This window comes from Acomys minous, assembly GCF_964271855.1.
Source record: "Acomys minous genome assembly, chromosome: 8".
NCBI classification, from domain to species: Eukaryota; Metazoa; Chordata; class Mammalia; order Rodentia; family Muridae; genus Acomys; species Acomys minous.
In genome coordinates, this window is record NC_140489.1 from 118,753,671 (window position 1) to 118,777,823 (window position 24,153).

The 24,153-nt window shown below is 50.3% G+C and overlaps 1 protein-coding gene across 2 annotated transcripts in view; it reads left to right on the forward strand.

The window, feature by feature from the left end:
• Positions 1-24,153, forward strand: part of PRKCE (protein kinase C epsilon) — a 489,899-nt gene that overhangs the window by 448,064 nt on the left and 17,682 nt on the right. Inside the window, exons 12-15 of one of the 2 annotated variants that reach the window (XM_084793146.1) lie at positions 3,400-3,538; positions 9,995-10,183; positions 14,483-14,629; positions 19,200-19,229. In XM_084793146.1, the coding sequence (XP_084649272.1) occupies positions 3,400-3,538; positions 9,995-10,183; positions 14,483-14,629; positions 19,200-19,214 (490 nt within the window). In that variant the 3' untranslated portion in view covers positions 19,215-19,229. Of the gene's footprint in view, positions 1-3,399; positions 3,539-9,994; positions 10,184-14,482; positions 14,630-19,199; positions 19,230-24,153 lie in introns of those variants that run through there. The other variant, XM_084793145.1, reaches the window with a different exon arrangement.

Here is a 24,153-nt window from a genome sequence, read left to right on the forward strand (position 1 = left end):
GAAATCAGAGTGGAAATGGGAGGAAGTGGCTGGAGGCAGGATTGCGTACAGCGGTGGCTACAGGGTGCGAAGGAGGGTTTTGGCTAGGGCCAACCCAGGTCATAGTCAAGGGCACCCATAGGACTCGCTCATATCTGACAGCAGCTGGGTCAGCTTCTTCCCCAGGGAGGAGACAGGGCAGGAAACAAAAAGGCAAAGGAGGCGTGGGCTAGAGAAAGAGGAGAAATGATTGACAGGCTGCCCCTAACTACCTGTGAGAGGGAGGGGTGGTGCCTGGTAGGTGCCTAGAGGACTCTACCTAGCAACCTGAGTAAGACCAAAGCCAGGCTTAGGCTGCCTAGAATTATTAGACCGTCTTCCACCCCTGACGTACTGCTGTGCCCAGAGGCAGTGCCTTGTTCAACCCACACCAGAGAAGCTTCTTCTTGTAGTTAAGAATTAAAAGGCCAGGCGGTAGTGACACACACCTTTCATCCCAGCACTCGGGAGGCAGAGGCAGGAGGATCTTTGAGTTCGAGGCCAGCCTGGTCTACAGAGCAAATCTAGGACAGCCAAGGCTATAGAGAGAAACTCTGTGAAGAAGAAGAAGAAGAAGAAGAAGAAGAAGAAGAGGAAGAGGAAGAGGAAGAGGAAGAGGAAGAGGAGGAGGAGGAGGAGGAGGAGGAGGAGGAGGAGGAAGATGAGGAAGAGGAGGAGGAGGAGGAGGAAGAAGAAGAAAAGGAGGAGGGAGGAGGAGGAAGAGAAGAAGAGGAGGAGGAAGAAGAAGAAGAGAAAGAAAGAAGAACAAGAATTACAAAGGCTCACTACTGGAAAATAAGCACATTTGCAGAGTGAGAGTGTTGGAGCACCCCGCCCTAAATGAAACGTCACCATCAGCCCCTTCCCCTCAGGGCTCAGGGATCTATATGGAATCAGAGGTGGAAAGATTTTAAGACTCAGAACTGATGGATGGCCCCAAGGAACAGTGTCTTTTAAACATGCCAGGACTGGTGCACATGTGACCTCACAGAGACGGTAGCTGCACAGGCCCAGCACCGAGAGCAGGAAGTGGACACAGGCTCCCAATGCTAACCAAGAAGCTATTTGCAATTGATACCCACTGGCAAAGGGAAAATCTGTTCTTTCTGGAGTGTCAGTGGGTATATGAGCCACACTCCAGGGCAGGGCCCATGCCCAGAAGTCGGTAGCCAACATTAAAGGACTTCAGTGGTATTTTTGTGACATTTTTGTTTCATTTTGCTTGGCTTGGCCTTTTTTTTTTTTTTTTTTTTTTTTGTCTTTGTTGGACTTTTGCTTGCTTGGTTTGTCTTATTTTTTCTTTTTTTTAAAGAGATGATAATTTAGATGAGTAAGGTTGGAGGAGGAAAAATATAATCAAAATGTATCATATGAAAAAATTAATTAAAGGAATTATAAATCCCCCATAAGAATTATAAGCCCCTTCAGCGGCACCCTGAAGGCTTTAAGGGGTGCTTAGAGCACAGACACTGTGGGTGTTTTATCTGGCCCTGGAAGGGTCGGAGGGCAGAGGAGAACAGCACAGGGTTGAGACAGCATTTTTCAGAGCAGGAGATCCTGGTCACCTAAAAGAAAGCACCTACTTCCTCCCTGGTTTGGTTTCTTACTTCTACCAGGGTAACCTTGGCCACAAAGCCTGCTCTTCTGAGCCCATGGTCCGAGCAAGAGTGCCGGACTTGGAAATCCAGAGGTGGGCGTGTAACACAGTCTCAAGCAGAAGCATTGTTTTTACTCCTCGCTGTTGCCATCTTTTGACTGTCATCTGAGCCTTGTAAAGGCATCTCTGCGTACTACAACTTGGAGTTGTGTTTGTCTCAGCCAGTCCCGCTTGCCCAGGGCCCCAGTAACAAAACTTCAAGGGAACCGTCGGGCCTCGCCGGTCCCTCCAACTCAAATGTTCCGTAAAGGAAACGAATAAAATGAGACGGAAAACCTTCACCTTTCACACACTTCATCCTATTAGTCCTTCAGACAAGCGTGTGATCCTGACCTGATAGCTTAGGGACTAGCCCAGCGTGGTGACTAATCCAGGGCTACGCCACAGCAAGTGAGGAAACCGTGGCAGCCTGGATCCTAGCCCAACATTGATCCTGCTTTCCCACCCCAGCCAGAGCTGAGCCTTGCCCTCAGTCCCGTGCCAGGGCTGGCTGGGGTCAGGAGCTCGCCCCAGTGGCCCAGCTGGTTGGCCTCACTCTTCCTTCTGTAAGAGAAGTACTTTTCCCTGTGCTTTCTTCGTTCTCAAGGAATCACAGCTGTAAGCAGAAACAGGGTCACAGATACAGCTCGGGCTGGTCTGGGAGCACTTCCTGCACTACCTCCCCTCCCATGGGATGCAGGGAGCTCAAGTTTACATGCCAGCAGGGGCATAAGCACCGCCCTTCCTGACCTCTGCTTGAAGGGGAAGAAGTCGCCTTTTTGAGGCTCACCTAGTAGCTGCTGAGAGAGGCACAGGGCAGTAACCGACAAATACTGTAGATTCATCTACCCTGCAAGGTCTGGGTTTGCAGGACGTGTGTGTGTGTGTGTGTGTGTGTGTGTGTGTGTGTGTGTGTGTGTGTGTGTGTGTGTGTGTGTGTTGGGGGTGGTCTTATCTAGAATCCTGGTTTTTAGCCAAGAAATCTTAGACCCCTGGAGTGTTAAGAGGGCCACAAAGGAACCACCTTGCTGCGGGCTGCTCTGCTCCTGTGACTCTCACCTGTCCTGTGCAGATCCTATATCAGACCTGTGTTATTTCCCTCACCTGCTACCCCCAGAAGATGAAACCTTGCGCGCGCCATGCTCCTGCAGGCAGGGCTCAGTCTCCTCAGCATGGAGTTCAAATCCCTCTGCCTGGCGTCCCAAGCTCTTTGATGTTCGCTCCTCCAGCACCTCTGCCGTCCCCTGTCCTCTGGTCTCCGTGCCTTCCCTTCCTCTCCCCCATCCCCCCCTGAGGCCCACTGCTGCTTGGCTGTTTTCACTGCTCGCACCAGCCAGCCGTCATCTCCTGCTCTGAAGTCCAGCAGCTCAGACTCTCATGCTTGTGGTTTTTCTCTGATTCGGTGGTGTTGAGTTATGTCAGTCTGAAGGATAGGGCCAGAGAGAGACCGACTTATTTCTCACAGCGGGCTCTAAATGACATGAGTGCTAACCTAACACCGTCCCAAAGCTGTGGCGGATTCTGTCTTCCTAAGGAGCTGTAAGTACCTTTGAGGGTTGACTAGCTGGGCGATCGCCCTAGACTGAGGTTACTTTGAGGTAGGTCCTCCAAATATCCCTTTCTTGGATATGTCCCTCTAAATCAAGAAACCTCTGTCTTGTATGCACGCACACGTGTGTGTGTGTGTGTGTGTGTGTGTGTGTGTGTGTGTGTGTCTAACCATGTGGCCTCGACCTGTGTTGCAGGGATTTGAAACTGGACAACGTCCTCTTGGATGCAGAAGGTCACTGCAAGCTGGCTGACTTTGGGATGTGCAAGGAAGGGATTCTGAACGGCGTGACGACTACCACGTTCTGTGGGACTCCTGACTATATAGCTCCAGAGGTAAGCCCCGTGCGCAGGGTTAGCTTCTCCCCGCTAGAGTCAGAGAGGAGGCAAATCCCAATAAGTGCCATGCATCTGAGGGTCATCTGTGGGTGCTATGTGAAGGCTCTGCAGACACAGGATGAATCCTAGGGGAAAAAAAAAAAACAGGAAGGGAAATGGCTTAGTGATTTTTTTCTGTAAGGATGAGGTGGCAGTGAAAATCGGCTAGGTGAACTGAGAGTGACAGGCTAGCCACCCCGCCCCCCATGCTTGGTTGAGTCCTTGCTAAGTGTCATGCATCCATCCTAGTCCAGAGCTACCACCAGAGCCAGGACTAAGAGAAACTGGCTAACTTTCAGTAGAGTTTGTACTTCCTGCTAATCTGAACTAGTGAAAACCCACTCAAGAGGCAGCAAACGGCTTCACTGGATGTAATCCCCACAGCACATCCAGGAATGCTTTGCCATCTCCACTGAGGTTGTAAGTCTACAGAGCAGGCATGTGCATGGAGCAAGAGGAGCATGTAAGCAAAGGTCAGAGGTGTCCCCTGTGCGCCTCACCAGGGGGTCGCACTATATGTGCGCAGTGAGGTGCCCGAAATTTAGCTTTGTCCTTGCAGAGCAGTCTGGCCCAAACCAAGAATTCCTTAGCATGGACAGGTTAGGCTTAGACATACAGCCACACGGCCCCATCGATGCTTGGTTAAATGTTTTCCATGGTTTTGAGGCACATGAGATGGGAGGGAGGTACCAATCCCACTAAGCATTGCCTGTGTGGAAAAGCGCCCTTCCACAGGACACTGTTCGAGCTTCTGCCAGATGGAGCGACGTGGGGACGGATAGCTGACTGAGACTCTGCTTGCTCTTCTAAGGGAGCTTGTTGGTCTAGACGGGTTGACACATGAGGGACCTGAAACAGGAGATTGCCTCTGGGTGTGGGAAGGCTTCATACAGCATCTGAATAGAGAGATTGAATTTTAAAAAATACATTGTAGGTTTCTTTTAACCATAGGGATGAGGAGAGCAGGGTTGAAAACAAGAAGCATCAGAGTGGGAGCCTCACAGAGAAGGAGGGCCGTTATCTTTAGGCTGTGGAGCCTCTCAAGGCCGGGTCTGTGCTTCTAATCTGGGTTCTGCCGGGCCCAGCACACAGGTTCTAAATAATGGCAATTAAGTAATTAATGAGGCATCTCAACATGAGGAAAAGCCAAAGGATAAAAACATCTCGGCCATTTCCAGGAGATTTAAATAACATAACTGGAGAGCTGGCAGGATGGCTCAGCAAGCAAGAGCAGTTGTAGCATGGGCCAGCCAACCTGAGTCCAGTCCCTAGAACACACTTAAAGGTAGAATGGGAGGGGGTCAACTACTGAAAGTTAATCTCTGACCTCCATGTGTGTACCATGATGTGTGGCCTCTACACAGACACACACAGAGACAGACAGACAGACACACACACACACGCAGACAGGGACACACACAGACAGACACACACACACACAGATAGACAGGGACACACACAGATAGACACACACACACAGATAGAGACAGACAGACACACACACACACACACACACACACACAGATAGACAGGGACACACACAGATAGACACACACACACACATAGACAGTCAGACACACACACACACACCACTCCAATAAAATAAAACAGCATTTTAAAATAGTATAGACAGAGTAAAAGGTTTATTGGTGCTTGTAATGATGAACAAAATTAGAATAAAGGAGCCAAGAATATGACCCTCAATCCCATATGATCTGTGCACTGACTATGGATTTCCTTAGAGGAGAGTCTTCATCATGTCCATCCTGGGAAGAAGGCAGCCCCATCGTACACATTAACAGGCTGTGCAAGGCCTTCACGGTGCACACCTAGCAACTGTGTAAACCAAACATGGTGGTGTAAGACTGTAATCCCAGCACCCAGGACATAGAAGCATGAGACTCAGGAGTTCAAGGGCGTCCTCGGCTGCATAGTGACTCCGAGGCTACCCTGAGCTTCTTGTGACCCTGTGTCACAAAACATTTAAATTACTTTGATCTTAGTGAACTTGAACCAGACAGCTGGAGGATGAAATTGTTTACATTGCATATTTCTTTCTGGGAGTTAAATTGTTAGATATCGTGTATGTCTCCTGGAGTTAGAGCTGCTTTTCCAGAACATTCCAGATTCTCCCATTCCCTTGAGTTAGGTGTGGATATAGAACACCTGTAGGGTTCATTTATGCTCGTGGGTTGTAGGAGCAGCTTTAGTGGCCTCCGGCTTGGAGTCGGAGCCTATGTGTCTTTGATCTAAAATGTGAATACTTCCTCTTTAGGATACTCGTCTAAAAATGTTTTCAGTACACAGGAAAGGATTCACTCTGTGCTTTTTATGTAGCCATTTACAGTTTGATTGCACTATATTACAACCAGTGAATGGCTGGTGAGGCTTTTCTTTAAGAGATGAGGACATTGCCTTTGTGTCCTTGTGATGGTGTTTACCGTCTAGTTTCAGAATTGATTCTCAATGCCGTATGCATTGATAAAGTTTCTGCGAAAACAAAACAACAACCACCACAAAAAGGCAGAGTAAAAGACAGGCCTTCAACCATCTGTCCCCAGGTCAGGCAACACAAGTAGGGCCAGGGAGAGCTCAGGAGCAAGGCTGGTGGGCCCAGCAGCTGGCGCTGGGCAGAGTGTTGATCTTCTTCTGTTAATGTGTTCCCTTAGCAGAACGCCAGCAAGTCAACGTGCAAGGAGAGAGAAATGGCCGGAGGGACTCTCCCCTGGGACTTACTTTCTCCTCTTCTGCACTCGGTCTTTACTGTGAGAATCTCCCACTCCTGTCCCCTCTGTGAGCCAATGCCACAGTGGTCAGAGGGTTGACAATAGATAAGAATCCTCCGTCCCCACACATGCACTTTACAGTGAAGGAGAAGCCAGCCAGATTCTCGGGTGTGAGTCACACGAGGCTCCATAGCTCCTCCTGCCCACTCTCCTCTGAGCCCCACTTACGGAATTGCTACAACACTGGAGATGGCAAACAAGCACTGGCCTTACAGTAGGCAAATGACAGATGACAAAGAAAGATATGGCCGTCTTGGCAAGGGCTGGCCTTCACGAGACCCTGTGTCATAAAATATTCAGACCTAAGTGAGCTTGAACTGGACAGCTAGAGATTGTTTACATCGCATATTTCTTTCATGGTCCCGGGAGTTATATTGTTAGTTAGAGTTTCTACATAGTTAGTTTTTTATATACTATGGGTATAGTCAGATCTATGTAGATATATCTGTCGCCGTATAGATAGTGGGGAGATGAAATGAAGTTACGCCTCCTGAGCACTTCCTTCAGTGCACAGCTCACAACAAGGACTGGCCAAGTGCCCCTCCTTCCCTCAGTCTCTTCACTGTTGGGCTATACCCTGGGGTTGAGTCCAGACCTTCCCACAGTGTCCCCGTGTCCCCTCGATGAAGTCCGGGAGTGTTTCAGAGCCGCGGTTCCGGTCTTTCCCATGGAAATCCTAGTGCCTGCCCTGCCCATCTCAGCAAGCTGCTTTAAGGCTCTAATGGGATTAAAGGTGGGAGTGCCGTTTCTGAAGAAGTTATACACTTACTCAAGTAGGAGATGGCTAGCCCTGAAACCAGAGCCACCTTCTGCGGGATCAGCCCTGCCAAGCCGCCTCTACCCCACACCTTGCACCCCTGGCCGACCCCTCTGGCACCTTCCCCTCTGATTTCTCCACACCTGGCCCTGCTCTACAGGAAATGGTTATCAGTTCTGGGCATGCAGAGCTACCTCCTCACCAGATTCATTGCTGGCAAGGTGATTATGCCAAGCTAATTAGAGCTGAGCCTAAAAAGGAATTTTACAAAAGATTCCACCAAAACCAAGGCTCAGAGGGAACCCAGGATGGCTAAATATGGCCACCCTGCCATTGCCGCGGCATCATCCGGTGTCTGACCGTAGAAATGCCACCGAAACCAGAGATGCAGATGCCAGCCATCCACCCAGAAGTGGCTAACGCGGTCATCTTATCAGCTAGAGCCCATGAGCTGCAGAGTCAACAGGGCACACTGACTAAGAGGCACACAGTGGAAGTAATGAAGAAGTAGTTGTGTCTTGGGGACATGACCAGACTGGCCACAGCAGCAGGCTCTGGAAAACAATAGGGACTAACTTTCTTGTGCTTTCCAAATGTTCCAGGGAGGAAAGGTGTGAAAAGTGACTAAAAATTCAGTATTATAAGGGGAGTACATAACGCCAACCTTAGGAACAGGCAGGACCATAGGGTGTCTGTCATAAGGATCGGAGAATGCCAGGGAAATCTGAAAGGGCTTTCCGGAAGAGATATGGCACAGGCATGACCTTGAAGGGCAGAAGCCAGTGGTACCAAGGGGACTCAGTAAGCCAGGCTGACTACTAGGTCTCAGGAAGTTGAGGGAGACCTAGCTTTGCCTGGGGCCCCAGCCAGCATGGCCTATGGTTCCGAATTTACAGATACCCTGAATTAAGCCCAGACAGAGAACCCCCAGATGCGAAGGAAATGGGTTGTCAGTCAAAGATACTGTAGAGGTGGCTGCATTTTTCTCACAGTCTTCTTCATCCCAAATTGAGATGGTTCCTATATATGTGTGTGCTTGGCGTCATTAGATGCTGCTACCAGATTCTTTCTGTTTAATCTCAAGTGGTTTGAACTTGCTCTAGAAAGGTGTTTAGCACGTTCTAAATGGGCTCATCCTAAGCTAATTCTCTGACTATTCATTTGGCCAGATAAACCTTGGCTGGGAGGAGGGACCATTGCTGAGGCTGAGTGGCCATTGTCAAAGATAAAAATAGTAAGACAGCCATGGAACTGAGTAAATGTCGCCTTTAGCCACAGGGATAACATTCACTCGCAAGGTTGGCCCTAAAGTGTCTTTTATTCTCCTGATGTAATTGTATCTTGGAGGCTTACTGCCTCTGTCTGCTAACCTAGGCCTAGTCCTGGAAGCTTCTAGCCTCCATACAATCTAACCTAGACCTAGAATGTTTTCAGCCTCTGAGACTTGCTGCTGAATAAGCTCACCCTTTCTAGTTCTTCCTGAACTCTGGTGACTGGTTTAACTCAGCTGTTCTGGCTCAAACGCCTCTCCAAGCTGACTGGTTCAATCTGGCTTCTCTCAGTTTCTCACTGAATTGTTTTGCTAGGTCTCAAACTAACTCTAGCAATCTGTTCTAATCTTTGAGCTCCTTCTCGTTCTCTGGCTCCTTCTGTCTTTACCTGCGTCTAGCTTGTTCTCTCTCTTCAGCCTCTCTCTGTAAAAACTCTCCTGATAAAACTGCCTCTGAATTCTATGAACTGAACTGTCATGAACTCAACTCTGCTGCATTGCCTCTCAACTCACTCTAAATGGAACTGCCTGAACATCACTGACTAGAACCCAGAGATCTGCCTGCCTCAGTCTCCTGAGTGCTGGGATAAAGTGTGTCCCACCATGCCTGGACCCCTAAGCTTTTCTTTACTTGAAACTTGCTCTATAACAGGCTAGTCTTGAACTCAGATCTCCTTGCCTCTGTCCTGGGATTAAAGGCATGTCTGTATTCCAGCCCTGTGACACAGACATGTGTCACACATGTGTCACACAGCCCTGTGTCTTTGGATGTGATCTCTTGACAGAGCAGCTATGCTCTGAATTCAAATTCCTCTATGAGAAAAGGACACGTCCTGGGATCTGTAGGGTCTACCCAATGAGAAGTTCATTGGTGAGACTCTGAAAGACTGATTTTACTGTCATAGATGAGCTCACAGTAGTCCTTTCTGGGTAGAGCACACGGGCTGAGGGAGATGTCTTCTCTGTTGTTTCTTTCCGTAGAGCACAGGACTCAGGTAAAGTTGAGTGTTGTCACCACTTAAGGAATGTCAGCTTTCAGGGTCAAGCCAAGCATAGCAGCGCACACCTTTAGTTTTGGCACCCAAGAAGCTGAAGCAGGCAGATCTCTGTGAGTTGGAAGCCAGTGTGGTTTACATAGTGAATTCTGGTCTTGCCAGGGCTACAAAGTAAGACCCTAGCTCAAAGGAGGAAGAAGAAAAAGAAAAAGACTCTGCTCTCCTTTCCACATGGTCAGTCAGCCTGCCCCGGCTAGTGTGATGGGACCTGAGAACTCTGCCCGTCCCTCTCAGCATTGCTTTTTGAAGTTCACCTCCTCCCCAACCTGAGAGTTCAATGGTCAAATTGTGCTCTTTTCTTTTGAAAGTGGCCATAAGTGCAAGTCAAGAGCTTTACCTGACATTCAAACAAAGAAGCAGCCTTTTGTTCCCACCAGAGTTTAGATGGTAGATGCTCCCTGTGGAGAGAGGATGGTTGACCTTCTACACTCAGTCCAGTCTGAAGATGGTGGCGCAAGCTGGACAGGAAGGCACACACCTTCCCACAAGAGTTGTTGCTGGGGTAGGGCTCTTAATGATCCCTGACACTGCCTGTTTCCTGAACAGATCCTGCAGGAGTTGGAGTATGGCCCTTCAGTGGACTGGTGGGCCCTGGGGGTGCTGATGTATGAGATGATGGCTGGGCAGCCCCCCTTTGAAGCCGACAATGAGGACGACTTGTTTGAATCCATCCTTCATGATGACGTGCTATACCCTGTCTGGCTCAGCAAGGAGGCCGTCAGCATCCTGAAAGCTGTGAGTCACTGTCCCTCAGCTGTGGCTCTGCTCCCTGGGGCATTCTCCTCATCTCTTCCTGCCCTCCTCTGTGTGCGTGTGTCTGTCTGTGTGTGTGATGTCTGTGTGAGCTGTGTCTGTCTCTATGTGTGTGTATGTGTGTGTGTCTTTGTGTGTGTGTGTGTGTGTGTGTGTGCGCGCGCACGCATGTCTGTGGGTGTGTGTGAGTTGTATGTGTGCCTGTCTGTGTGTGTGCCTATCTGTGTGTATCTGTGCATGTCTCTTTCTCTGTGTGTGTGTGTGTGTTTGTACATGTCTGTGTGAACTGTGTGTCTGTCTGTGTGTATCTGTGCATGTCTCTGTGTGTGTCTCTGTGTATGTATCTGTGCATGTCTCTGTATATCTCTGTGTGTGTGTGTGTGTGTGTGTGTGTGTGTGTGTGTGTGTGTGTGTCTGAGCTCACAGTCCTGCTTTCTGCCCCCTTCAGAACACCCCAGAGCTCAGTCGTTAACTAGCCACATTCACAAGACCAGCCCTGTTCAAGGGCCCTGGACACACAGTCCTCACTTTAGTCTATATATTTTATGAAGAAAGTTGACTGTCTGTGTGGCAGATGGGGAATTTGTAGCACTTGCCATAACTTACAGAAGTCATGACAAGCATTGTGTAGGAGTCCAGAATCACACGCCCTCTCCCGCCTCACCTCTCTTTGCTCCCTTACCTTCCATGGCTGCCATGTTAGAGAACTCATGACTTTAGCTGAGACTCATAACCTTTTCTAACACGAGGAATTCTCAGTGGCATTTGCCCTGAGCAGCCTCTCACTGGACACGTGCCCCACTGTGTGGGAGGCTTGTTCTAGCCCACCCTCACACCTTTAAGCACAGAATGTTCCTGGAAACTCCGTCATCCATCCTCATAGCATACTATGGAGGATTGGGCATGTAGCTCAGTTGTAGAGTGCTCGTCTGCCATGCACGAAGCCCTGGGTTCAATCCCCAGCCATGCATAATTTAGCCCTAGTAGCACATGCCTGTCTGCCATACTTGCACTTGAGGGGGCAGAACGAAAGAGCTCAAGGCCCTTCTTCAGCTACAGAGTGAATTAGGGGCCAGCCTGGGCTACCTGAGACCTTGTCTCAAAGACACAAACATCATCATCATCATCATCAGAGAGGGGGGGGCTCAAGAGGCAAAGCACCCGCTGTCCAGCTGGACTGCACACAGCATTTGTTGCAACACGGAAGATGACTGCTCTCAGGTCTCGGGCTGTTCTCTTTACCCTAGTTTACAAGGTGAAATAAATGCCTTCGGTCTACAAGAAGGTGAGATGGCGGGTGACTTGAAGCATGGTGGGGCTAGAGTTTGCTTGAGAGAGACACACCTGTCTGGGGAGTGTCCACTCCTACCTAGAGCTGATTGCAGGCCTGCCGCAGCGAGGACTTCCTTCAGCAGACTTGCCTTTCTAAGAGGAAGCTTGGAAGCCAGCTTGCTGTAGCATCATTCTCCATCTGGTTCGAATTCCTTCCCTCTGAACGTGCGGCTGAAGCAAAGCTGGAAGGCTCACCCTCGCGTGCCGCCTTTGGTCCATGCTCCTTGCGAGTACACTCCTGGTCCCTGCTCCAGCTCTGCCCACCCAGCCCCCACGCCCCCGACCTGTGTTCTCATTTATTTAAATAACTGAGACACATACTGAGTCTCCTAAAATGCCAAAAGTACACCATGGATGCTGTAAGAGGCCTTTGTTGTGTCCCCACTTCTGCCTGCCTGATCCCCACACCCTGTACCTCATAGATGACTCAGGAATGGAGTTTTATACGACCTTCTAAACTTCCTTAGGTGTACACCACGCAGTGCAGACACGGACCCTCACGGCTTCCCCTTTCATTGTTGAAACAGAACGTAGGCTACTCTGCGTCTACTTCGTTCTTCCAGAAGGATCTAGCACTCCTTCCACAGAACGTTGTGTCTGCCTGTCTCTGAGCTTTCAAAAGCTCCTGAGGCAGCTGTCATGGGGGTCCCCCACCAAGGACCATCCCAGAGTGAGTATCTAGGGTGGGGATGTGAGCCTTCTGCTCTTGTTCCCAGACTCCCCACCAGGCCCCCAGACAGCTGATCTCTAGCACCGGAGAGAGCAGGAGTCTGCCTGGCAGACACCAGCTCAGCCTTTCTGAGAGTTCCTTGCTCACATAGCAGGGGTGTGTGTGTGTGTGTGTGTGTGTGTGTGTGTGTGTGTGTGTGTGTGTATGTGTGTATGTGTGTGTGTGTGGTGTGTGTGTGTGGTGTATGTTATGCATGTGGTGTGTGTGTGTGGTAGTGCATGTGTGTGTGGTGTACACGTATGTGTGTAGTGTGGATGTGTGGTGTGTGTATGTGTATAATGCACATGTATGTATGGTATCTGTGGTGTGTGTGTGTGGTGTGCATGTGTGTGTGTGTAGTGTGCATGTGTGTGCTGTCTGTGTATAATGTGCATGTGTGTGTGGTGTCTGTGTATAATGTGCATGTGTGTGTGGTGTCTATGTGGGGTGTGTGTGTGTGTATATATATATATGTGTGGTGTGCATGTGGTTTGTGTGTTTGTGTGTGTCCTCACTCTCTCTCTCTTCCTCTCTCCTCTCTTGTTGGATGGGCCAGGCAGCGCCATGGTTTTGACACCCTCCCTCTAGACACATATCCAGCAAGTCTGGAGATATTGTCGTCGACACAGTTGCAGGGGGTGTGTGGGTGCTGACATGAGATGTAGCACAGCTGCTGCTGAAGAGCCTGCAGCACACAGGACAGCCCCACAGCAAAGAAGGACAGCAGGGCTGGGTATGAGAGCTGCTGACACCTGGGGCTGCACAGGTAGCTCAGTGGTTAAGATCAGGAACTGCTGCTAGAGAGGCTCCATGTCTGCTTCCTGGCACCCACGTTGGGCAGTTGGCATCTGCCTGTGACCCCAGCCCCAGCACATTGATACTGTCTTTTGAATTCTCCCAAACTGCACATCCCCACACATATATACCTACACATAAGTTAAATGTTAAAAAATACATTTTGAAAGAAAAAAAAAAGAAAGAAGGAAGGAAAGAAAGAAATAGGGAGAGAGGGAGGGAAAGGAGGAAGGAAAAAGGAGAGAGAGAGAGAGAGAGAGAGAGAGAGAGAGAGAGAGAGAGAGAAGCTTTGCCCTACAAAGACTTAGGGGTTAGAGGTCATGCTGTGTTAACTGTTCAACGTCTAAGAAGAGAAGCCTCTGGCCCAGGGCCCAGGGAGTTACCACAGGGGTTCATCCCTAAGCTCATCTTCCCTCTCCTAGAGGAGGAAGGCAGGACGGGCTGTGGAAGGGAGGAAGAGCCCTCTGCTAGTCTTTGGAACCCCTGTTCCCTTAGGTTGTCACTTGGTCTTTCTAAGCCTCTGTCTCTAGAGCTATGTTATTGAAGGATGTTACCCATGGGGCTAGAGAAGGCCATTTGTATCATAAAACAGGGAACCGCGCACACGGCAACGGGCAGCCATCTTGCTGCTGTTGTACTCAGCACAGTGGCCTGAGCCTCAGGTCGGCCTCCTGTTCAACCGTCAGGTTACCAAGCTCAAGGTAGGAGGCAGGAAATGGAGCCCGTACTAGGTGGATGTATCACAGGGCTCAAGGGAAAGTGACTTTTAGACAGCTTATAATTTAGGGTGACAAGAAGCATGGCACCCAGGATACCAGTGGAGGAATGAATATTTTGACTGCTTGTTAGGGAATGCTAAGGCACTGTAGGGGACACTGGTCCAGAGATACAAACTGAGGCACCTCCATATGCCAAAGGAAAGAGTATAGGCCAGTGCAGGACATCTGAGGTCATCGAGCTGGGTTGACTCCCTGGATGTGCATGTGAAGGAGACGAAGGCCACTTGCTTGAGGCTTCTTGGCACTTCTCTGCCCTCTTCCCGGTGGCGTCCCCTCCCCACCTGGCCATCTTTTCTCACCTCCTTGCTGTGAGTGACTCTCCAGAGTTCAGTCTCTGCTGAAAAGACTTAAACATCTGGGGCAGCCAGAGACCAGGAGTCAGGTCCTAATCTCAATGCGGTACATTGCCAGCTGTGCATCTCCAGCCCCTTAAGTTACTCCCTGATGACGTAGAAGCAGCAACGGGACCTCACAGGGAGGTGGACCCATAGCTGTACTGTGTGTAGAGTGCTGCCTGGCACACGCTACGTCATATAATCAAGAGTGAGGCCCCTGGCGTGCAAACGAAGGTATGGGAGGTGACGTGAAAGGCCTTCCCTCAACGACCCTCCTCAGGCGGGGAGGCTCCATCAGCTCTCATATCTTCCTCTCCCCCCAACCCCACAGTTCATGACCAAGAACCCCCACAAGCGCCTGGGCTGTGTAGCAGCGCAGAACGGGGAGGATGCCATCAAGCAACACCCGTTCTTCAAGGAGATCGACTGGGTCCTGCTGGAGCAGAAGAAGATCAAGCCCCCCTTCAAGCCGAGAATTGTAAGTGGGGCTCCCAGCCCGCCCCCTCCATGCTCAGCTGGTCCTTCTGCACAGTCTGTGGGGGGCCATGAACAACCTGGGGTATGGCTGAAAGCTCAGGGAGGAGGCGCCTCCCCCCAAAAACGTGACGCCTGCTGCACAGTGCTCTCGCCTCCTCAAGCTTCGTTGTTTGTTTTGATCAGTTATGATGCTAGCTTTCCACATGGCATAGAGATACATGCAAGTCTTTTTCTTTTCTTTTTTTCTTTTTCTGAGAGATAGATGGGGGTTGTGCCTTGAAAGCGTCCATGTAAAGGAAAATACTCGCTCAATGCTTATCATGGTCCTTATGTGGCAGAGGGTGAGGTGAGATCGAGGGACTATTGCAAAAAAGGCTGACCCAAAGTCCTGCAAGGAGGACGGGGTCTTTCCTGGCCTTTATCACTGTCCCGTTTCTCAGCCGTCCCTGCCCTCCACCTGCTCCGGGGCACAGTCTACACTGACCTGCACGTCATACGGTGCCAGGCACAGGTGATCAGTGGGGATCAATGGGACAGGACACTCAGAAACTGGACAGTGGACCACAGTCAAGGCTTGACCACATCCTGCAGGCTGACCTACTGTGTTGGAAGAACAGACAATAGAATCCCAGGGAGGGAGTGTCACAATCCCAGTATTCCATGGCGTGCTGAGGTAGTCCTTCAGACTGGGAATCTGGGCAGCCAGCTTCAGGCACGAGGGAACTGAAGGAAAAGCTCCTCAGACAACGGGCCCAGCCCCAGGAGGCTGGCAGCAGAGGTGAGACCATCAACCAGCCACGTTCTGTCAGAGGAGATCTTCCTCCCCCAGTTGCAAGGACAGAAAAGACCCTCGGGTGTTCAGTGGGTCCCCGGAGAGGTGGTTGTTAGGAGATGAGTGCGCTCCAAGCCGCGGAGTCAAACGTGAACAGCTTGATACAGCGTGGTGCTAAGGCTCGCCACCATCCCCACACCGCTTTCTGCTTTGCTCTGTGTGATTCCTGGGAGACACACAGTGTGGAACAGGCCAGGCTTGGAGTCCATTTCTCTCAGTGAACCTCGCCTCCACTTTAGCCCATCTCACCACAGCTGTGCCCCATCCCCCGCACCCCACCCCCCTCCCCCACCCCACGTCAGGCCTATGCTGTGGGTTGTATAGATAGGGAAGATTGGAGGTTCTGGATGTTAAGAAAGACAGAGCTCTCTGCGTGTGCCAGCTGGCCTGCCTGGTGGCTTGGCCTGGGGCCACGGCAAGTAGTCTCAGAGGACATGAGTTAACTGGATACCTGCGCATGTGTAGCAGGTCACCAGAGGCCTAACTGAGGGAAAGAAACTGAAGGGTCCAGCCCGAGGAGTGGATTATAATCATTTCCATGTAATCTAACTTGATGAATCCCTAGGGAAGTGAGAAGCAGAGCTTTTAATAGTTCAGGATCAACTAACAAGAGCCCAGATGAGAGCAGGGGGTGCCCTAGATGTCATTGCCATTTGTAGAACGGTGTGAGCTTATGTGGAGACTCCTTTCAGTCAGGGAGCCACTTTCAGTCAGACTTCATAGAGGACTAGCAGCCCCAGAAAGGCCGGATGAGGACACAGGCTCAGCCTCTCATGACAGTGTATGGAAAAGCGGTCCAAGGAAGCCCTGTGGAACTCTAAAGAGAAGCAAACACTAGCGTGGACACTTGCTGGGTTTCCAATCTTCAGCGCTCTCTCCAGACTCTTGTCCTGGCCCTTCTGTGTCTTCTATAACAAGGCGTTCTGAGAGGAACCACACCCTGATCGTGGCCACCCCAAGAGTCAGAGCAGAGTGACAAGAGGGCCATGAAGAACAGTGTGAGGTGACTGTGAGCCGGGGACCTGGGACAGAACTCAGATGCCGAGGGAAGGGTGAAAAAGTGGGGGAACAAATGGAAACAGGCTAGCCTGGGTCTCACTACACCACCTAGCAAGTTTCACCCAGGCTCAGGCAGGCAGGGAGCCCCTTCAGGTTGTCCCTAGAAAGATGTGAGGATGTTCCTATAGGTAAAGGTATAAGGAGTCCCAGAAACCAGAAGGGTCTGGGACCACACTTCCCTGAACCCCAGTACACAAGAGCCAAAGACTTCTCTTACTTAGTCTCTGGGTCTAGAAGCAGGATCCTGCTCTGTTCCTTTGCTGGGAACACACGTGAGCTTCTGGTGGCTTTCTTTCCCTGTGAGAATATGTCCAAAAGAAAGGACTGGGCCATTAGGGCTTCCAACATCCATCTTAGTTTCTTACTGCTGTCTTTGCCATTTCCGTGGAAACCATCTTGTGTATGTGTCCCCACCATGCCCCAGACTGCCATGCTGGAAGTCAGGGAAGGATTCGCTGGGCTGATTAGGTATGAGGAAAGTGGGGAGGAAGTAAGGAGACTGTGCAGGAGGTGTTTCTGGTCATGCTTTGGCTGAGCCCTGTGGATCGTTCACAGCTACAGTTTTAGGTCTTCCAAGACTTGACCAAGGTATTCAAATATTTGATCACATTTCTATCGTTGGGATCTGAGAGGTCTCTCATAAATATCAAGTTTGTGTGGTTTAAAAAAAAAAAAAAGGAGAGAAAAAAAAGTTGTTTTCAGAAAGGTGTCCTAGCTCTGTCCTGAGACACAGAAGAGGCGTTAGTCTGTGCTACCCTGTGTGCTCAAGTCTAGCTGAAGATGTTGAATTAAATTAAAACCATTCCCTTTGTCATCTGGGCAAACCTCAAAGGCCCAGGGTAAAAACTCAAATGGGTTTTCTATGGGCTACTTTCTGCGTGTAGCCAGCTAGCTCAGGATGTCTGCCTAGACCAGGCAGTAGCAGCCAGCAGGCCAGCCCTGGGCCCCATTAGCAGGTGCAGCCTCAGGCAGCGCACTCACCCACAGGTGGCTGGGGAGAGAGGCACACACTGCCACAGAGCCCTCCTTCTACTCAAGGGCCAGAGGTGCCATTACAAGGCTGGCTTTCCCTGCCTCAAGGTGACTTAGACCTCAAGGACATGCCAGTTGCCTTCTGAGGGGGAACTCAGGAGGGCAAGGTTTTGGCAGCTGGAGGAAAGCCAGTTCCACAGAGGGAAGAAGCAGTGAGGGGAGGGACAAGGGACCACACGATCAGCCAGTGACACTGTGAGACTCTTGCATCTCGTCTTATAGACAGATGCCAAATGAAAGGATAGATACTGTGGGAGGAAAAAGACAAAATTTATGAACAAACAGAAGCAGCCTCGCTTGTAGTTATTGCTAGCCACAAGGGGACATTGGCCACCCATTGGCAAGCAAATGAGGCAGGTTCAGGAAAAAAAAACAAACAAAAACCTACTAATACCAAACATCTTAACAAAAGCGTGGCCAAGTGCTAGGATGCATGAAAAAGCCTGAGTTTCTTCTCTTTGGGATTAACTCTACTTGCTCTTCAGCTATGCCCCGTTGACCAAAACACCATTGTTCCTCAGAAACCTACTCAGTAGCCATTGTCTCATTTGCCTTACTGGCCACCACAGCCAAGTCCCCTAGCAGGTGACCTGCCTGTTGGGCTCAGGGGTGGTCATAGCATCCGAAAATAGCCACGATGTAGTATTTTGTGTTTCCAGACCTCTTAAGTCTCCTCAAATTCATTCAGCCAGACCTGCCTCCTCCATGGCTGGCTCACCTGGAGACTGGGGCCCTCCTCACACCCGTGGGAGCTTAAGAATACATCAGAACAGCTTCCGACCTGGCCCCCATCCCCCTCCACAGGAAGCCTCCTGCCTCTGAAGATATCACCAAAAAGATTGTTCAGATTGGAGGCTGGAATTTGGCCTCTGGTCAATTTCCATCACATACCTCCTCCACTGGCTGCTGTCCCTGAAGGCTCTGCCTTCCTGGCATGTTTGCTAGGCTGAGATTCCAATGCCTCTGGCACCTCAGCGCCTCTGTGTAACCCTTGCTCTGGTCCCCAGATGTTATGAGTGCAGCTGGCTTTCCAGCCTGTAGGTTGTCACCCTTTGTGTGTTGGCCCATTTGGTGCCTCTACTTCAGTGTGGAAAGTTTCTTCTTGTGTGTCCTCTCAACTCCTATATGTCCCCCGTCCTCATGGCCCCTGTATAGGCCTCCTGTCGCCTCTTTATACACCCACACACTGGACTGGACATAAAGTCTGATCAGCAAAAGCCAGTAAAAAGACTCTGATGCGAGAGATAACAGCCAAGCATGAACAGTCCATCTCACTGGAGATTTCCTTTCAAGATGGCGGTGCTATCTAATCACTAATGAGTGTCTCTCTCGTTTAGCTTTTGTGCTCCTGGTAGGCTTACCTTTGGGCGGGGACCATAGTGGGAAGAGATGTATCTGGTACAGTTGACATTGCAGATTGCTGGGCTAGTCAGCTCACTTCTGGGCCGGATTCATTGCCCCCTGCCCCAAAAGCATTAGACCCTGAGACCACAGCTCCTAGGGATTTGCCACCATAGTGGGAGCAAGCCAGTTAGAAGGGAGAGTGCTGCCTCCCAGAGACCTAGCTGTCCTCCATGAACGCCAAAGGCCCTGAGGGAAATGCTGGCCAAGTAAACTTCTCTTTGTGTACGTGTTCTCTCTTTTCAAGTTTGCTTCAGTGTGAATGTCCCTCTGTAAGGTAAGGCTTCCAGAGTGGGGAGTCTCTCCAGGTAGGTGAGCCCCACAGGCCCGGTGACATAGAGGCCCCCCCTTCAACCTCATGATCCGTCTCCATTCAGCCATCCACGCTGCATGGCAGGACCCCAAGGGAGGCCCCTCCTGCATGCCCCTGCATGACTGAGCTGTGCTGAGAGAAAACCTGGGAAGTGGGCTCGAGAACTCACATCCTCACTGACTTAGCCCCAAGAGGAGCCCTGCTGGGTAGGCATCCCCTACCCCTAAAGCTAAGTCCACCTCCCCCTGAGACCCTAATAGCATGGACGGTAATGCAGAGGCCAATGAGACACCATCGTCATCTTCCATCCTGGTGGATCAGGACCAGGACTTTGCTGGGTCCTTCACTAAAGACACTTCCAAGACAATGTCCATGTCAGAGTGAGATCTCTTGGCCCCTAAGAGGTTATTGACTCTTACAAAGAGCCATGGGTCCAGAGCCGATGTCTAGAGGCCATGGGAAAAGCTTGCTTATGTGGTGGCATGGTACAGTGCACAGGGGACTGGATTTGATCATAGACAGCCTGGGGTTGACTGTGATTGCTCTCTCAGGATAGCCTTGTGATCTTGAGAAATCACTTCACCCTGACCCTCTGACCTAGTCCATAAAATAGAGTGAGAATAGTTCTCTCACAGAATTGAAAACACAACCAGTAGCAGGCCTGAGATGCTTTGTGTACCCCTGGCTTCTTGGGAACGGTTAGTTCTTCTCTCTCCCCTCATGACTCCGTCCCATAGTCTGGAGGCTTTCTCCTCCTCTCTCACCAAGCCTCCAGGAACCAAGAGTTGAGTAATGCAGGAAGTCATACGATGTTTGGAGGCTAGGCTCATGAGTTGGACACAACCATGGCCTTCTACTTTGGCCTATGGGACCTTAGAGTAATGAGTACTGTGCCTGCTACCCAGAGAACAGGAGAGTAAGGAAGACCAGGAGCCTAAAGGCAGGGGAAGGCTGGTCTGGATACTACCCCCTCCACACAGAGGACAAGAGAGCTCCAATTATGGGGTGGCACCACCACTCAGGGCAGAAAGCAAAATGATACTGAAGGCCAGGGCGAAATACCTCTCAGGAGCCTGCCTGGAGCCTGCTGGGTTTTAATTCTGAGGCAGTCATTGGTGCTGCAAGAGCGTGGCTCACCAGATGGGGGACTCTCAAGTCTTTGTCCCTCATCATAGTGTCAAAGGTTCCTTCATAGTATAGTCCCTTGGTTTTGAGAATAGAGAGCTCTGTAGTCCAGGCTGGGCAGGAACTAGCTCTGTAGCCCAGGCTGTCTTCAAACTCCGAATCCTGCTCCTTCAGCCTCCCAGGCGCTAGGGTTATAGGCTTGTACCACCACATCTGGCTCAGGTTGCCTCTTTTTCTCTCTGTGAATGAGATTAACACATGCGTTACCTCTGCCTACATTCTTGGTTGTGTTCTCAGCTGAATAGAGCTGTATGGCTCTGGGTACCCTGTTTTTGACATGGCAACTGTCACCAATAGACACCATTCCTGGGCACAGATGCCCACGTGTCCCTTAGCCAAGCAGTTAGGGGGATAAAACCCAGACAAGCCATTTTGCCATCTGAGAATTCTGATTGCATGAGTATTCCTCTAGGTTGCGGTTTTGGTACCCCCTCATAAGCACCCCAGGAAAGTGTCTGAGCCTGACCACGCTGTTCTGGACTTGATGAGGCATTTCTTTAGGCTCATGAATTTTTCATTATGGCTTCCTGGCTATTGCATTGGGCTATGCCTTCCTAAGTTCATTAGCATAGTATTTATTGAAATTAATTTCCTCCTTGCCCTATCAATATTTGAGCATATGCCTACACCCCACACCTACCTGTTGGGAGCGGAGGAGGATCCCTGAAGCTAAACGTGATGGAAAGGGAGAGGAGCAGGGGAAATCGGGGCCAGGTGGCTGGAGAAGCAAGTCTGGGCAGAGAATGATGCTGACGCTTAAGGAGAGAGAAGCACCCAACAGAAGTTGGCTTTAGGCCACTTCTACTGAGCGGGATTCATGGAACCTGCCCCTGGTCCTTTCTCTACAGTCCTGGAAGAGACGCTGGCAACAGCAAGGCAAAAATCTTCCCACCAACACTCTACCAGCAGTACCTAGACAGAGGTGAGGTGCGGGGAGAGACTAATTGAAATGTGTAAGTGATAATAGTGATTACAGGATCCCAGACTTACTGACAGGGCCCAAGGAGAGGGGCTGTAAGCCTCGCCTTTCAAAGTGACAGGACAGAGAGGGAAAGATGGGGTGAGGAGGAGGATCTCACCAGGAAGGCTGGATGCAGGCCCTCCATGATCAGGAGTCTTTTCAGGTCACATCCCACCCTCCAGCTTACAAGACGGGGTCACCTTGTTAAAGGACCAATGTCCTTCTGCCTGTCTGCCTTTGTCTTGCAGAGAGCTCTGAAGGATTGTCCAGCAGCTAGGGCTGCAGGGACGGTGCTCAGAGGCTGGCTCAGGTGTAGCTAAGGAAAAGCAGGAACAGCCTTACCTTCCCCAAGGCGGTGGCATGGGGGGGGGGGGGGCAGCGGCGCTGAGCCTTAAAGGCTTCCAGCTCTGGGCAGAATACAGGAGTATGGGCACACTGTGCATGTTCATGGGGTCCCCTGCCTGTATCATCCTCAAAGTTCGGGCCTTAAATCTCCAGGGAGTCATCAGTCATGTCAAAAAGAAGCCCCCCAAAATCTTTCTATTGTTTGTGCTGGGATTGTGGATGGAGCAAGTAGCAGACTTGGAAGTAACCCATAAGTAGTGTTCAAGTATGACTGTAGAACTCTGGGGTTTGACAAATGAACATCAGGTTTGCTGTCTATGAGGACTTCACATCAACGCTTATCTTTCCAAAGTGAAGGCGCTTGACCACACGCATGCAAGCCATCTTTTAGCCACGTCTTTTTGGGATTCTTATTTCTGAGGTGTACTCCCCACTGAAGGGTTTCCATGGAGCCCAGAGTATCCTTTAGCATGTGCGGTCCAGATGACTCAGGGTTGCTAACGGCTGGGCTGATGAAGTATGCAACCTCCTGCCTTGAGTGGTGACAAGCCCTATAGATTGTGCTTGTCAAGTTAAGATGACCTTCACAGTGAACTACGTCTTTCCTGGAGACAGACTGTAGCCAGCCTCCCTCTCCTCCCACAGCAGCAGCGCACACACACACACACACACACACACACACACACACACACACACCCAGCATTTGCCAACAATAAAGCTTGAAGCCTTCCCAGAGAGGTACTGAGCTGGATCCAAATAATCCATAATAGAGTCACCCCAAACTATTGGAGTCCAGAATTACACACTTAGAGGCCAAGCGGAAGACACTAGACACCTGGGTGCTGGTCCCTTCCGATGAAATAAAGAGTTAAAGCCTTAATGTCCCCTGCAGTCCTCCACACCAGCACACTTCACAAGGGAAGGAATCTGCGAGGTTCTACAACTTCTCATGACAAAATGTCCATGTACCATAACATTTTGATGAATTTTAAAAACATCTGTACCCACATATCTGCTTGCCCAATGAGTTCAAAGAAAACCTCCACCTTCTCCAGAAATTTCCGGTTCCCTTAGCTTCACACAACCTTGGTTTAGTTTTTCTAAAAGAGAGAGTCTACCCTTCTGTCTTCGAGTGTGTGTTCGTGTGTAGTGGCTGGCGTAGGGGTGTGTATATACACAGTGTGCATGCGTGTGTGGGGCCGGAAGTGACATCCAGTGTCACTCGGGCACCATCCACTTTTCTTTTTGATACAAGGGTTCTTCATAGACCCGGAGCTCTCAGATTAGGCTAGGCCAGATGAGCTGGGGGCATCTCTGCACCTTCCCAGTGTTCGGATTGCAAGGTTGCCATTCCCGGCTTCCGGGGATGGAGTCGGGGGCATCATGCTTGCACAGCAAACACTTGACCAACTGAGCCATCCCAATCTCCTCAGCATTCAGGTTTCCTCTTGTAATCACTGTTTCAATTGGTTTTCTCAACTTTTATGTACATGGAACCACACAGCGTGACTACTTTTTGCTTGTTCGTGTTGCGTCTTCTCCTCAGCATCATGCCTTTAAGGGTAGGGCTCGTATTTTTAAGTGCTTATTATAAAAGATCCCAATCACGCATTGATGTAAAGAGGAAGGCCCAGCGGACCACCTTACCTGTGAGCCAAGGTCAGCAATTACTTCTACTGAGGAAGTTCTGCAGCCTTGATCAGACATGTGTTCCGGTCCCCTCACCCATCCCCCACAGTTAGGATGCCTCCTGATACACAGCAGGTATTTGGTCTTTGGAGGATGAGCAGATGCACTCTGTAGATCTTGGGGATCTTCACAGTGCTTCTCCAGATAATATTTCTCTCCCAGATTCACCTCTAATTCTCCTCTCACCTTTTATGGCCCAAGACCTACACACACACACTGTGCTTGGAAGTTTAGGGTAATTAGATCCTTTATTAGGAAACCTAAAATTGTTCTTAAACGAGGAGAGAAAGTGGGTGACCTCACCTTGACGTGAGAGGCACATATTTGAATGTTTACAGTTCTCGTTTCAAAGCCAGCAGGCAGCGCAATAATAAATCCGAGGCCAAGAGAACTGATTTCTATCTAGCACATTTTCATAAATAAGACAAAGACGAAGGGGGTAGGGGGAGGCTGGTGAATAGAGAACCCTGGAATTTGCCTGGACCAGACAGCAAAGTTTCCCTCTTGAAAACTCTAGCTCTTAGCAATGAGACTGCGTTGAAATGTCCACAGTAGGCGGCAAAGGTCGCCACAGTCAGCTGCAGAGTGAGCTCAGGTGTGCCAAGGCTTTCTGCCTGCTTCCAGCTGGAGACACAGGCACAGATGCTCCTGCGGCATGCCCAGCCAGGTGCAACCTGCTTACTGCAGAGCCTTGCTCAGTGGCCTTGG